Raw genomic sequence first — 16,196 nt, 5'->3', positions numbered from 1 at the left:
GTAACTTAAAGCTTAGTTATTGATGATGGTGCAAATTTCTTTGATTGATTGATCCATAGTAAAAGGGTTACAGGGCCCAGTAAGGTTGCTACATTGTAATATAGAGGTGTTGTGGTTCAGTGGATAAGTCTTCGGACTTTGAACCACAAGGTCCGGGGTTCAAATCCCACAGCAGCACTAGCGTCCTTTGGCAAGGCGTTTATCTACATTTGCCACTCTCCGCCCAGGTGTAGTAAATGGGTACCCGTTAGGAAGGAATTCCTTGAATGCTCAATGCGCCCGATCAGGGTAGCCGTGCTAAAGCCGGGGTAATAGCATGCAGCGCTTAGAAGCATTTGTATTAAGCGCTATATAAATGTTGCATATTATTATTATTATTAATATTAGGAAATGAAATTTTATGCTGTGAAATTGGATCAAGACTGAAATCCAAGTACCGGTATGCTGAAAATAACCAACACAGATGTGTACACATGGGCATGTGTATTGATGCTGTTACAAAAAAATGACCTGTTAACCTTTATTGCTAAACAAATACTATTTTCTACCAGAATAATTTCATGCATATTTTTTATTCATAAATGCAATCACTTAGTCATTTTGATAAAAAATAATAATATTCTGTTTTTATGTTGCGCCTATTAAATACACAAAATAAAATCTCTAAGGCTTTACAGAAATATCATTACCCCGATCCTGGCTTGACTGCACATAATGTCTGCACTTTCTCCATTCCCTGGGGAATATTTCAACAAGAGTTTCCAAACTCAACGTGCTAGTCATACTACATCGGCCTTTGCTTCCGACCTGGCGCCTATTCTGTTAGAATTCCATCACAATAGGAAGACAATTCCTTGACTGTTCATCATGTTCACTAGGTCACCATCATTTCGATTCTGACTCTGAGAAGTCCGACTCGGATTCTGACAGTGAAGACAGAACGAGACGGATACGAGTGGAGATCAAGCCTCGGGACGGCAACCTACCCAAGACGACAGCCACGGTGGACGAAATCAAGAAGTCGCTCGGTGGTCTTACGTTATCACCTCAACAGGTGGGTTGTGTTCGTTTATTTCCAATTCGTCTAATGCCGATTCGTCTAATTGCCAACTCGTCTAATATCATTTGGTCTGCCATTAGTTCTTCCACTCCCCACATGGTCTTCTTTCATTTAGTCTAATGCCATTCCGTCTTATAACCAGTTGGTCCAATACCATTTGGTCTAATTAAACTAAAGTGTTAATTGTACAATATGAATGAAAAGAAAATGTGTATTAGACAAATTGGTTATTAGATGAAATGGTAATAGACGAACTGGTGATTAGACGAAGTGATGATTGGACCAAATGGTCATTGGACCAAATGGTTGTTAGACGAATTGTTGATCGATGGACTAGCATTAGACTAAATGAAGGTAGACCATGTGGTGAGTGGATGAGTTGGCAGTGGACGAATTGGCAATTTACCAATTGTGTTCATGGTAAAATTGCCTCTTGGTCTACTCCCACTTAGTCTACTTTCCGTTTTGTCTCATCCCATGTGGTGTAATCCTGCTTTGTCTCATAACCATTTGGTCTAATTGTCACTTAGCCCATTTACCATATTAGATTCAGTTGGGCTATACCCATTTCGTCTAATGTACACTTGGTCTAACACTAGTCAGCACCACTTGGTCTAAATGATTAGATTATAAACAAATTTCTCATTTGACAAGTTGTTTAATGATAGCAGATGAAATGGAAATTAGACCAACTGGGCATTAGACAAAATTGTAGTCGACCAAGTGATGGTTAGACCAAACAGTAATTATACCAAATTGATAGTAGACCTAGTGTGTTTAGCCATGATGGTATTCACGGATCTGGGAATTAGACCAAGTGGACTAAGTGGATACAACTGCATTCCCTATGAACAGAAAAAAAACTGATATGCTTTGATACTGAACTCTTACACTTAACAAACAAAATACAACATCAAATCACTTCAGAAGAATAAAGTGAAAAAATGTACACACTCATTTTTATTGCTGCATTGGTATATTTTTGTCTGATATTATTACAGTGTTTAAACAAAAAATTAAAAAATCTCCTACAATCCTTTAGTTAGCAGCATGAAAATATTTTTCAGTGAAAATTGTCATTGTAGCATTTTACTTTTCAATCTTAATTCTGTGCGTAAATCCACGGGTAACTTAAAAACAGCGTTATGAAAGACCACCCTGGTTTGCTCTAGGAGAATACCATAATTTTATGACATATATTGGGTATTTCCTCAATGTCTATAAAAATTTTCTCTGTGATTGTCAATAAATGTTTGTTTACAGATCACTAATGACTTTTCTCTCTTTGTTTTGTTTTGTATTCTTCCCCAGAAGCGGAGAGAAAAAACAAGTAAGTACACTCTTCCACCATGTAAAAATCTGTTAATGATAAATCATTCATTGTAACACATGTAGTATAAGAATCTAGTGAGCATTCGGATGTTGTAAACACTAATGTTATTGAGATTCTCCCATTGGCATTGCAAACAAGATCCGTGATCTCACACATGACTGTACAACTTATCTCCCCTTGGGAGACCAAAAATATACCTTAAACATGTTTGTTTTTGCTCGTTCTGGTATGATTTAGTAAAAACAATTCAGCCATGATATGAAACCTGTACCTCCTTCCCTCTCATAATAAAGAACACCTGGGCCCCGTAACACAAAGGTTAGCGATTAATTCCTGATTTGAAAGAGCAATTCTGATTGGTTCCTCGTCATTCTACTTAGCAAAATGCGCATACAACAATGATCTTGATAGGCTGTTTGAATTTTTAGTCACTATTAGTGTTACGGGCCCTGATCTGGAGATATACTTGACAAAAGAGAGAGTTTACATGAAATATGTACTGAAGTAATGGGGAAGTTTATGTGTGGTATAAGACTACCTGTGAAGCAGACCAACTGTTCGTAGACTATGGCCCGTATTCTGAAGTCAGGTTTAACTTAGACCATGGTCTAACTCTGTGCTAAAATTATGGGAAGCCAAAAGTGTCAAAAATTTTACTAAGTTGTATGTTTCCTATGTTCGCTGTGCTCTGTCCTGATTCATCGATGGTAAAGACAATTATCTTTTTATACTTCCTAGACAATTATGAATGATTTGAGAGCCAAATGAGCTGAAATATGATATCTCTACTGTTAGTGATTTATGTAACAATTGGCTATCCATACTTAAACTACAACTTTAAACCTGAGTTTAAGTTAAACCCGACTTCAGAATACGGGCCCATGTGAATAATATGGAGAGCAATATTGAAAAGAGTGTTTTTTGGAAAAATTGTAAAAAGAAGATTGAAAATTAAATTTACCATTATGTTTATCACACTTGCTATTTTATATGACGGGTACGTTGGCTCAGTTGGTAAATAGTTCGTCTCACAACCGCGAGGTCGGGAGTTCAAATCCTGGCTGCGTCAGACCAAAAGACGGTAAAAAGATGGCAATTGTTGCTATCCTGTTTGGTGTTCAACAATTCAAGGGATAGAGCTATGTCGATCTGGTGCTGCACAGTGGCTGCCGGGCACACAATCAATTGGGCAAAAAAGAATTTTCGGAGCATTTCTATTTCAGATTTCATTTTGAACAATAAAATATGGATTTCAATTTTCATTTAATATTCTTTTTTCTTATTCCTTATACCTATAATATGCTGTCAATTTTTTATCTTAAATTTTATTGTATATCATGTTTTTCTGTGGTTCAATGAACAGTGATGATGTAAATAAGAACATACAAATAATGATGATAAAAACAACCCTGTTCAATTGCTTCACAGTCAAAGGGACAGAAAAATATTGCACTTCTAACTGTTAAACACTGTCCGTCAAAGAAGATCCCTTTTGTGTTATAGAATAAAATTCATAAGAGAGAAAAGCATATTTTCATGAGGTTTTTTTTTTTTTTCAGATGGCGATCTACAAGCCAGACGACAAACGGCATTAAATCGAAGCAGGTAGGTCAACTACAATGGTCACTGCTCTTTGAGGGATTTTTTCTTTCTTTTGTGAACCTAAGCCTAGAAAACCTCTAGAGGTAGTCTTCGATAAACTAAACATACTTTTAAAAGAGTGAATGTGATTAATCTGTAATGTAACTTCCGTTCTTCGAGACAATTGTCTTATTGTATTTTGTTCAAAATTGTCAATGTGATGATGTCATGTAAAACAAATGGGAGTTCTCGTTTATGGAAAGTCACAATAGTGTACTCAAACCGTTTCTATTTATAGCTGAATATTGATTATACAAATATTTCTCATGTATCTGTAAACTTATAAGTAAATACAAATTTACAAAGCATATTATTTGCCACAATTAAATGAAAAATGCAATGATATAGTCAAACCTTTGTTCAAATAGTCACTAGAAACAGTAGTCAATAGGTTGACAAATGCAAATTGTGAGAGAAATGTATCAATCAAGATATTCATCAGTTCTAATTTTCAGGGAAAATAGGCACTTTATTGAATTAATATTTAATACTCATCATATATCTTAATATTCTTTGATGGATTTTTTTATCAAACCTTCTGATAAATTATTATATCTATTCTGATTATATTAAATCCAACTCTATATCAGGGTGTAATTTCCTTTAAGTGGATTTGCCATCCCGTTGCATACATGCATACATGTAGTTTCTCCCTTTGTCTATTTTATGTGACACCATCACATTGAATTGAATTTTTGATGCTCAATTCATATCATCGATGGGTTGTTCAGCATTATATCTAAAAACTTTCAAAAATTGTGAGGACAACTCCCACCCCCCAAAAAACTGTATTTAAGAACTATTGCAACAGTGGCAATCTCATATTGTCCAACAACAGTCTCTTATAACTTGTGTTAAGAACATGTTGTAGGTACATGTAAAAGAAAGTAGCTGCTTAAGTTATAATTCTAAAATTCAGGTTTGTCCGAGCTGTCCTTTAAAATTCTTAAATTGAGATACGAGGATTCAGCACCCCAGTGACGATATGTTTGTCTTGTGTTTCTCTGTCGATAATTTCAATATTTCTAGTGTATGTCTTTGTCCTCTATATCACTTCTCTGACTGTATTCTTCGACTCAATCTGTCCCCTTTCTTCTCTGTCGTAGATCTCCAACCTACAACCTGTACTGTAAAAAGTACAATCGGTTGAATAATAACCCATGGTTACCAAGAAGGTGTGGTTACAAATGATTGACAGTCCCCTCACCCCGCCCCCTTCCTCGCCTCCCTTCCAAGCCTGCTGCCAATGTCAGTAGTTGTAGAAGACCCCGCCCCTCTCCAATCCCTTTTCAAGATACTCTCACACTAATGAAACCGACTCCAGACCATCCGATGGTACATCATTGGAATCGCTGTGGTTTATCTGGGGTCGGTTTCACAAGTGTGACTATGGCATCACCATGCTTTCTCTCCCCTGCTTGTATTGTTCTTTCAGTTCTTGTAGATGTAGTTCAATGCTTGTTATTTCAGAAAAGTCTTGTTGGTTGTAGTGCAGCCTGAGCCAGGTCTCTGGCTGGGACTTTTCCGTACCAAACCTATGCATACAAAAAGAATACATGGTGTACTGTAACGCCTCTACATTGATTTATTCTTTGTCATGAACATTTTCAGAAGTTTACTCCAGGTCTAGCTTGTTGGAGATTGGATTATTATGTAACATACATGTTCCGGAGACACAAGCCCATATATGTTTGGACCCTATCTCCAACAGGTTAAAGAATACCAATTAATGGAACATAATTTTTTTTTCATTGGGGGAGGGGAACTACGAGCTTGTATTTCATTATACTATATTTATGACTTCAGGTAAACTTGAAGAAGTCAACCTTCTGTTAGTTGAATATTCACTGAAGTCAAAGCAATCTTTTTGACCAGATTATGCAAAACATGTTAACCTCTTTTATAAAAGGAAAACAAACTTCTGGTGTGAGTGAATATAAAGGCAAAAAAAAAGGTGACCATGGAATCATGTCAATGAGACATGGTTTGAAACAGATAATGTTTAACGTGGCTTAGACTGCATTATAATCACATTTTAGTTTCTGTTTGTAGTTTAGTGAGGGTGTACTAGCTTTCATTTGTTTGGGAGCAGTTCTAGGGGATATATCTTTAATAGAATGGTCCAGTTTTTGGAGGAAGGGGATGGATGTGATTTGAGATTCTTGGTATCAGTTTTTACAAGTGTCTTGACAATATTTATGCGGTTGATGCGAGAGCTGGGGCTGATCAAAGCCCTCTAGAACTGCTACTTGTTGTTTTGTTTTCAAATTAACCTATATGCATGGAATCATTTATGCATTTTATTTCAGGTATGATGGCAGGTTATTTGTTGCTTTCTTGATTTAAGGAATGACTATATATAAATCGTCAGCATTCCAAGTTCATATGTGCAGAATTACAAGCACTTGGAATGTATGTGTAGAAGATGCAAATCCCCTAAAACTCAAAGTTATTTTCAAGTATTGATTTTGAATTAAGTTCAGCTGAAAATGAATTGATTTTGTTTGTAATGTGATCTTATTACATGTATTATAACAAGTAATTTGTTCCATAGTTTATCAAGTGCAATACTCAAAACTTAATCTGCATACATTATGAAAGTCTTTGTATTGCAGTCCACGGACAAGCTTCACTTCCATGGAATTATGATCACAAGCTTTTTTTTTTTCATTTTGTGTCCAAAAATGTTTAATTTGATACCCTCTAAAAAGGATGGGTCAAAATATATGTGTTCGACCCAGAAAATTGGTCAAAATCAACCTAATTATTGGTTAAAATCAACCAGGAATTTGGTTGTTTTTGACCATTTTTATCAGTTGAACACATAGAACAGTCAGTTTGACCAATCCTTTTTTGGAGTGTATCTTTAACTTTACAAAAACTTACTAGATTATATTATTATGTGGAAAATGCACTAAAATAAATCACAACTATTGTAGGTTTATAAGTGAATTTTTTTTACTTAAATACCTTGTCAATCAAATATGAATTGATAGATCATTATTATTTTAACATTGAAGTTTGTCAATAGTTGTAGGAACACTCAAGTATTTTCCTCTAACTTGTTTGTTTTAAACTTATAATATGGTAATTTGAAAAGGGGAGTTCTTTGTTGTTGTGTGTGTGTTTATATATCTTACAGGCACTATTAACATGTTTTAGAATGAATTTCTTTATAGAAATCTATAGTCCGCATTGTTATACTTGTCTTTTCACATTATAGTGTTCATGAAATATTCCCTCTCATGTCAATTAAAAATTAGAATTAATCCTGTCAATTGCACTTACAAATAAGCAGCAAACAGTGTTGATCTTGGATACTTTCAGCTTTTATCTGAGTAGTTGACGGGAAATCGTAATTGCTGACAAGATTATTTTTAAAATTTAATTTGACTATCTCTGGGACACTAAATCTAAATTCACATTTATTTACATCGTCCCTCTTGTGGATTTTTTTCCATCGAAATCTCACTTTTTACCTTTTTATTTTCTGCCTTCTTTGTGATGTCTATCTAGTTTGGGCATCTCGCCTACTCATTACTCTCGAGTCTATCGTAACTCATGGTTACGTTTCAGGTCCGTTTTACTTATATACTCTTTGCTGTCTTCACCAAGCCTATTTAGTGCACCAGGCACCAATATTGTTTAATAATTGGTATCTCAGCACAGCTGTAGTTATCATAGCCCAGTTTTTGTTCGCAGTTGATATTCACCCAAATGAAAGTAGAATGTTTTTGTTCGGTGTTATCATATCATGTTTTGTCATCCAGCTTCCCCACTTATTTTAATATTATGATTAATGGCCCCAATAACAAATTTAATATTCAGAGAATAGGAATTTCCACTTTAAGTAAGAAATTTTAAGTTGAATATATGTATTTTTCAAACTGAAAATATCTCAAAGCATGGAAAGGCAATTGGAATTTTAGATTGTTCTGTTTTATGTTCCAAAGGTTAAAACTATGATTGTAATATATTGTGATACAAAGTTTAATTATCCTAACTCCTATCTTATCATCTGCTACTTTTTTAATGTTTTTTTTGTTGCTTATAATTCAAGATTAAATATTGACGCATAAAATTTGATGAAAAAAGTATTAAGTTGTAGCCCTTGTCTTGTGAAGTTGATTTGCACTATCATATTCACTGGAATTCGTTAAAATCGCAACATTCACACAACACTCCCTGAGAGCAATGATATTCCATGGATTTTATTTATACTTTTCAACATCCATGATTTTTTATTATTATTTGAAATAAAATATTTAAGTTGGCGTGTAGGTATTTATATATACACAAGTGAGTTATAATTTTAAGTTTAGAATAAAGAAGAGAGTACTGTATGATTTTTAGCATGATGTGTACACACGCAAGTGATGATATGCATGCCCATTATGGAATGTCTTATTGGCATGAGAACAGTGGCGCTGGAATTTTCCGATCCGACAAAATGATTGAAGGGGCTAGCCATTGTGCGTGAACAACTGTTTACCTCTCTGATCCTTTTTCTGGTTAGGATGTTCTAATGAAATGTGTGTGGAAATCTAAAAATATATATCTATTTTCGGTATTATTAAGTTTGAGTAGGGTAAAAATCATGGTTTGTTTTAATAAGAAAAGCACCTCTACATGTAGAGCTAATTTCCGAATCATTTATACTTTTGGTATTATCAATATTGTAATTCTGTACAAGTTGACCCCCCCCCCATCTATATTTCTCCAGAATGTGACTTATTAAAAAAGATGAAAAGATGAATTCTTTTCATCCAATGATAACTATTTCAAGGGGTGCAGAATCTTTTAATTGTGTAAAAGTTGAACTTGCAACTATCCTATAATGAATATTCCCTTATTTGGTGAGGGAATTAAGAAAGATTTGTGAATTGGTATCATGCACATTTTGAAATTATTTCCTTTTATGGGCCATTATTTATATGGTATTGTAGTTAAATATTGGCATGCATTTTATTCTGAGAGCATTTGATGATATGATTTCAAGATGGAAGCACAGTGTTGAAATGAATCTTATTAGTGCACGCATGGTGTTTTCTTTCTGTGTAAAATGTATGGTTTATCTTTTTATTAACATTTTTTAGAAAATTTGTATCATGTGTCAGTGTTAATTTTTTTGGGAATGTTTTTTTTACAGCACACTGGTCGTTCATGTTTGATTTAAAGTCAAGTGATTATTATCAAAGAAGCTTACTTTTAATCAGTCTATTTTTGGTATAGGTTATATCTTATTTACATATTGAAGAGGTTCAGCTTCTTTTATAAAGCTGTTCATAAGTTATGCATTATTTTACAAATGACTGGAAAATAATTTTGAGTGGTAAAACAGATTTCTCAAACATTTAATTTCCATTTGATTAAATTGAAATCTTTGTTAAATTCTTCTTGTAAATGATTAAATCATTGCAATGCTTATTATTCATCAAAATACGACAATCAGTCCTAGCATGGTAAAACCCCAAGCATTTTTTTTGGGTATATCATTTAGCACAACTTTATATACCAGTCATTCATAAAATCATGAATAACTTGCGAAACTTTTATGAATCAGCCCCTTGGTTTGCTAGCTTTTCTTCTATTCAGTGTCATAATAAACCCAGGAAAATTCTGGAAAAGTAAAAAGCCATATTGAATCCAGTTAGTAGAGCCAGTGTTTTATATTTTTGCAACCTCTTACAAATCCTGCAATTGATTTTCACCCCTCACAGCAATCAATCCAATTCTGCTGGCAACTTGTTAGACCTGGACCTTGACTTCTCCAGTCCGCCACGTAACCACACCAGCAACGCCACAACACCAGACAGTAAGTACCTACAACAAGTGGTAGCCAATTCTTTTGTGGTATGCGGTGCAGTGTGGTATGAAGTGCAATGGGGATGCTCTTAGAATATTACTTATATATCAGCATTGGGATGATTTTCCTTCCTTTCTCCAAAGATGGTAACTAATAGTGGTGTTGGGTCCATGCAACGAGTTGCTATAGCAAGTGGTAGCTTTTGTGGTGTGCATAGCAGTGTGATATGTTGTGCAATGTGGTATGATGTGCTGTGGGAAATGCTCATGGAATCTTGATGTCTTATTGGTGGCAATATTTTCCCATCTTCCCATCAATATTGATGTCTTGAATACGCAAGAGGTAATTTCCAAAACAAGTGGTAGAGAATTTCTCTGTGGTATGCTGTGCAAAGTGTTTGTGTCATGTAATGAGATCTTAGAATCGTATCGCTTTCATCGACAAGATTTCCCCCTTTATCCACCAAAGTTAATGACCTAAATTTGTCAAGTTTACAATTTGAACAAATGAGTTGTTGGGTCAAGAATGTGTGGTACCTGCAACGTGTGGTAGCCAAGTCTTTTGTGGTAAATGGTGCAATTGAGTACATGCTTTATGGAACCTTATTGATGGATCATTGGCAGGATTTTATATCCTTCAAAGTTGATGTGTCCAGAAATGATCAACAAGTTTAAGCCATTGCTATTAAAGTGGTTTTCTGTTGATTTAGGGCAATGCTCCCAGAATCTCCATTGGTTTATCGGTTGCAAGATGTTCCCTCCTTTCCATCAAAATAATTTATTTTGGTATTTTTGTGGTAGTGAACAAAGTGTCCTCCAATGAGAGATGATGCAATCGGATGTTGTTTTTAGACAGTAGGAATATTAAGGCGTTATTGTTTTTAGAATTTATATGGTTAGTGTGTGTTGTTTGTGGTAATAATCTGTGTGTAGTGACTAGTGAGTGATCACCTGGATCAGATAATGATGGATTGATGAATAATAATAATGATAATATAGGGTATTTATATTGCGCACATATCCACCTTGTTAGGTGCTCAAGGCGCTCCTATACTACCCGGCTAAGCTAGGCGTTCATAGCGCACACAGCTTTTTAAGGAATTACTTCCTACCGGTACCCATTTACCTCACCTGGGTTGAGTGCAGCACACTGTGGATCAGTTTCTTGCTGAAGGAAATTACGCCATGGCTGGGATTCGAACCCACGACCCTCTGTTTCAAAGTCCGAAGACTAATCCACTGGGCCACGAATGAATACAGATTACGCCACTCTCACCCTCATACAGGTACATTAATCAACTACATGTATTTGGTTTGAAATGCATGTACATTACAAGTTGAATTACCTTAACATCTTGGTGCCTGCCATTAGTTGATAATTTGATTCTTATTCCTTTTCTTAATTTTCTTCTTTGTTGAAACTCCTACTTTTGTGGAATGGTTTCATGACAGTTGCTCCGATGGAAAATCTTCATGTTAGGCCAAACATAAAACCTAACTTCCAGAACTAAATAAACCCCAATCCTAATCTTTACATTATTCTGAACCAAAAACTCTATTACAATCCTAGCTCTAACCCTATACCTTTTGAGATATTAAGAACGGAGCAAATGTCGCCAGAGAAAATGTTGTGTCACCTGTGGAATAGACCTGTAATGTTAAGATGGAAAGACTTTGAAATCAGTGAAAATTTTAAAAACCTTTCAATAACATTTTCTCAAAGTTTTATGCTTTATACTAAGTTTGACCTGGGGTTGGACTTCCCATGAACAACATACATGCTCAAATATTGTATATTCTACCCTCCAATATTATATTAGCGTCTTTAATATTGCTATGGTGTACCTACATAATATTAATGGCATACGAGCATTGGAGCGTATCATAAGGAAGATTTTTGTCAAACTTTCAATAATGTATTACTCTCATTTTGAGCATTGACGAAAATCAACTTAATCTCACAGCGGCATTCCCTTTAATTTCCTGCTAATGATTATTTCTTTATTATTTCAAATATTGAAAAAGTATCTCATAGGCTATCCTAAAATCTCAAATAAAACTAAAAATACCAGCGAATGAAAAAAAAATCAAATAAATGATTGTATATATCTTCGGCTACCTGCAAGAAGGGACTTATCGACATCTTTTTCAAAAATCTTTTTTTTTATTGCTGAAATGGAAAAAGCATGTCATGAACTTTCTTCAGGTACCATTCTCAAACCTAAATGTGATGTCATGATGTAATAAGCAAAAACATTCCAACGTGCTTTACGCACATTGATGCGTCCTTTCACTGGGAACTGAATCGCGCATTTCGTTCCTGGAAAAAAGAAAATTCTTTGTTCAACGTGCTTACGTGCATAGACCAATTCGCGCTAGCGGCCTTTCTCCGGGTTCTGGATTGTGCATTCGCGCGAGCGTCTTTTCTCCAGGAACTGGGTGTAGGGTTAAGATTAGAAAGCGTTTAGAGTGTTTTTAATAAAATCACAAACTATCAATGAAGAAATATCTTGCTTTTCAGAAAGTTTGAGAATTAGGACGGAAAACAATGCACTAGCTGCTAAAAGCACAAAAATAAGGTCAAAACGTAATTTGCGTTTTCTTGAAAATGTACCTTTTGCACACATGCGCGCTAAGTCCCTTCTTGCAGGAAGCCGACGATATTACCCGTAAGTCCCATCTCGCGAGAAGCTGATGGTATATTCTATCCTACAACATCATATTAGCACCTTTAATATTGCTGCACTACATGTACATGATATTAATGACATACGAGCAATGAAGCTGGTCATGATGTAGATGTTTGTCCTTCAGTCAGTCATGGAGGAGAGTGGAAAGCTTGACAGAGCTCATTGGAGATAGTTGGAAGAAGATGGCTTAATGGGCTTAGCTGGGCTGTGACTGTGATTAGGGAAGAGATGTGGGGGTGGGGTTTGTTGATGGTGGGGTGTATGACGGTTTGTGAGGGTGTTTGTATTGGAAGAGATTGAGAAGAAAGCAGGTATACAAGGGAGAGAGAGAGGTAGATAGATATATACAGTACATGTAGATAGATAGGTGAAATAGATGAATAAATAAATAGCTTCATAGATGGATGGATAGATGGATGGATGGATGGATAGATAGGTAGATTGTTTATGGACATATTTTTTGGTAAGAGGGAGGGAGGGAGATACAGTCCTCTGAAAAAATGTATGTTTTTTGTTGTGCAAGCTTTGTTTATTTATTGGTCAAATTTAGATAGAAAACTAATATAGTAGAGTTATGGATTGTAAGCTATATAATAATTGACAAATGAATTAATCTCATGAAGATATGAAGTAAGCAAACTCTTAGGAAAAACCATGTGAGGTCTGCAATCATCTTCTAAAAAAGAAAGGTCTAAAGTAGATATAAAATTTTATTTAAAAACAAAGATCTTAGGTAGATGTTAAGTTATATTCCCCCCCCCCCCAAAAAAAAAAAAAATAATAATAATAAATAAATAAAATGAAATGAAATAAAATAAATAAAAAACAATTATTATTTTTGTTTCGATCCTTAGGGTAAGATTGTTATAATTAAGCTAGATATGCATGCTAGTTGGATTGGTTTGATTTATGATGCTGTTAAATTAAAAGGAGAGAATGAGATTAACAATGTCACTGAGCCCATTATGCGGAGTGATTAATCTTGCTACACATTTCTGCTGACAGGTACAAGCAGGTACAAACACTTGAGATTATGAGAGAAAGAGAGGGGTGAGAGAAAGGAGGGGAGAGACTACAAGTTGAATGAGGGGGGGTAGGAAGTTGGGAGTGAAAGAAAGAGAGAGAGAAAGACAGAAGGGAATTAAATGGAGAAATGCAGAGAGAGAGAGAGAGAGGGGGTAAAAGGAGAGATGATGAAAGGAAGAGAGGGAGATTGATGAGATGGGATACAGAGAGAGATTAATACCGTGTTTACACTTAATCGGCATTTGAATCGGCTCGCGGTTCAGAACCGCGAGCCGATTCAGCATCGGCTTTTTCACAGCGTGTAAACGCGAGCAACTTGAATCGGCTCGCGGTTCAGAACCGGCAATTTGCACCACCAAAGTAGTAGGTTCTGAACCGCGAGCCGATGCAGAATCGGCTTTTTTACTACGTGTAAACAGAAAGCCGATTCTGCACCGGCAATTTGTGCGCATTTCAATTACTTTACCATTGTGACGTAATTGTAAGCGCACTGATCCAGCGTTGTCTTTATTATGACGTATATTGTTGGTATGCGTATCATTTCAGGTTTTTGCATCGGCTCGCGGTTCTGAACCGCGAGCTGTAACAACGTGTAAACGCAATCCAAATGCCGATTCTGCATCGGCATTTGGTTCAGAACCAAATGCCGATTAAGTGTAAACACGGTATAAATGAGAGAGGAAGAGAGAAGGGGAAGCATGGAGAGAATGAGGAAAAGGTCAACCCTGAAATATAATGAGTAGCGGTGATTTATAAAGGTAAACGATGACAGAAAGAGAGAGAGAGAGAGAAGGTAGGATTCCTTGTATTTTCTCGGCTAAAATCTGAAATCCGGCCCAAGCAAATCATTTTCAGACTTTAAAAAGACATTTATCATGTAGAAAATCGCTCATTTGAGATGATTTTCAGGCTTTCATGTTGTGATGCTATGTGGCATCCCTGAAAGTAACGATGAAGGTGAGAGATGGCAAGAAGGAGAGCTAATGAGGAAGGCGAGAAAGGGGAGGAGTAAATAAAAACTCATTAAGAGGATTATCACCATGCAACGGAAGCAAGTCTGGGATAATATTAACTAATGGGCCAAAGTCTTACATAAAATTAGTTCTGCCTCAAGGCTTGTACATGGAATAAATATCTTTCCTCCCATACCCGTGTTATTTCAGGTTTGGCTATTATTAAATAGAAAAAATAATGGCATAAAGAAGTACATGTGCTTGATGAGTTATGAAAAAGTATTAGAAATAACGTTTGAAAGTGTAATTTATAGTTTAGAAGAAATTGTTAATTGCACTTTTCCCATTAAAGACATGTTGATATTACAAATGTTTGCTGTTGTACCGTGAGATATGGGATTTATGTGACGACTGTGTATGAAAATGCCTTGAATAGATTACAGTCATAGTGCACCAAGGTAGGATGAAATGGAAAAAGTGGAGTCAGCAGGCAAATTTTATGATAAATAACGCCTTTGTTAGACATTTTACTCGTGTTGGCAAAAGGTATAGAATTTCATCCAAGGTTGAACATACTGTACATGTCTTATATTCAAGAGCAATAAGTGCTATTCTAGTAAGAGTCCCTCTTTACTGTTTTCTGTGCAAGGATAATTTCTGTGGCATAGAAATAATTTGCACCAAAGGCTTGGGGTATTCGTACTGGTTAAAGATTTACAACACTCCAGTCTCCATCAAATATGATTTAAGCGCTTTCATAATAACCACTTCACGCTTCTCCGTATAGTAAAAAATATATCTGACTTCAGCTGGATGCAAGAATAGGTTTGACTCGTCGCATGCACTCATGGACATGTATATAGTGTATAAATTAGTGAGCTTGAAGCTGACAGGAATTAAAAACCAAGACATGTCGTTAAGAAACGGAGTGAGTGGAACATCGGTAATTGAGACAATAGGGTCAACACATTCTCATCTAAATGTACACCAGAATTGAGTTGTGAGTAAAAATGATATATATTTCTCTGTGTGTTGCAGTCTGAAGTTATAGTGCGTTGGTGAACGTATGTGATTGTCCTCAAGGTGTTTTATGGCAGTGTCTTTTCTGAAGTGTTGTTGCAAGGCATTTTGAAAAAAAGGAAAATGCTCTTATGTGAATGTCTTATTAAGTTAAGTTATGTGCTATCATATTTGATTATATTATGCTGACGACCATGCCCATTAGAGGGTCACATAGCATCTGTGTAGTATTTTTCCACTACTTCAAATATTTGAAGAAGAAGTATGTACAGGCCTGGATCATTGGAGAAGCCATATGGATAGAAATTTCCATGTTTTTCTTCTTTTTTTGGTGCAGTGAAAGTTATAGGTTGATTATGCATACATTCACTAGCCAAGTATTTGGAATACTCTCTATTAACATCCGTTTATTTAGTTTGGTATTATTATTCAAAAACAAATCAAAAACCTGTTTAATTTCTCTATGATCGTTATCCTATTTGAAATGAGCACTATAGATAGGAGAGTAGAAGGACTCTTGTGATGTTCTGCAATGTTTACTGGTAGGGATTTTACTATTGAAAAGCACACAGTGCATACAGCATACAGAAAAGCATACAGTAGGTCCCAGAAAAAAGAAAAAACGGGATTCCCATGTTTTTTTTCTTCAAATGCAAATAAATTATGAT

At 35.5% G+C, this 16,196-nt stretch overlaps 1 protein-coding gene across 1 annotated transcript in view; it reads left to right on the top strand.

The window, feature by feature from the left end:
* Window positions 1–16,196, top strand: part of LOC129271041 (F-BAR domain only protein 2-like) — a 79,585-nt gene that overhangs the window by 39,026 nt on the left and 24,363 nt on the right. Inside the window, exons 13-16 of the mRNA XM_054908390.2 lie at window positions 876–1,054; window positions 2,372–2,390; window positions 3,953–3,998; window positions 9,755–9,849. Coding sequence (XP_054764365.2) covers window positions 876–1,054; window positions 2,372–2,390; window positions 3,953–3,998; window positions 9,755–9,849 — 339 coding nt within the window. The remainder of the gene's footprint in view (window positions 1–875; window positions 1,055–2,371; window positions 2,391–3,952; window positions 3,999–9,754; window positions 9,850–16,196) is intronic.

This window comes from Lytechinus pictus, chromosome 11, assembly GCF_037042905.1.
Source record: "Lytechinus pictus isolate F3 Inbred chromosome 11, Lp3.0, whole genome shotgun sequence".
Taxonomy (NCBI): Eukaryota; Metazoa; Echinodermata; class Echinoidea; order Temnopleuroida; family Toxopneustidae; genus Lytechinus; species Lytechinus pictus.
The sequence above is the reverse complement of the archived record's forward strand: the minus strand, read 5'-3'. Positions and strand labels throughout refer to the sequence as shown.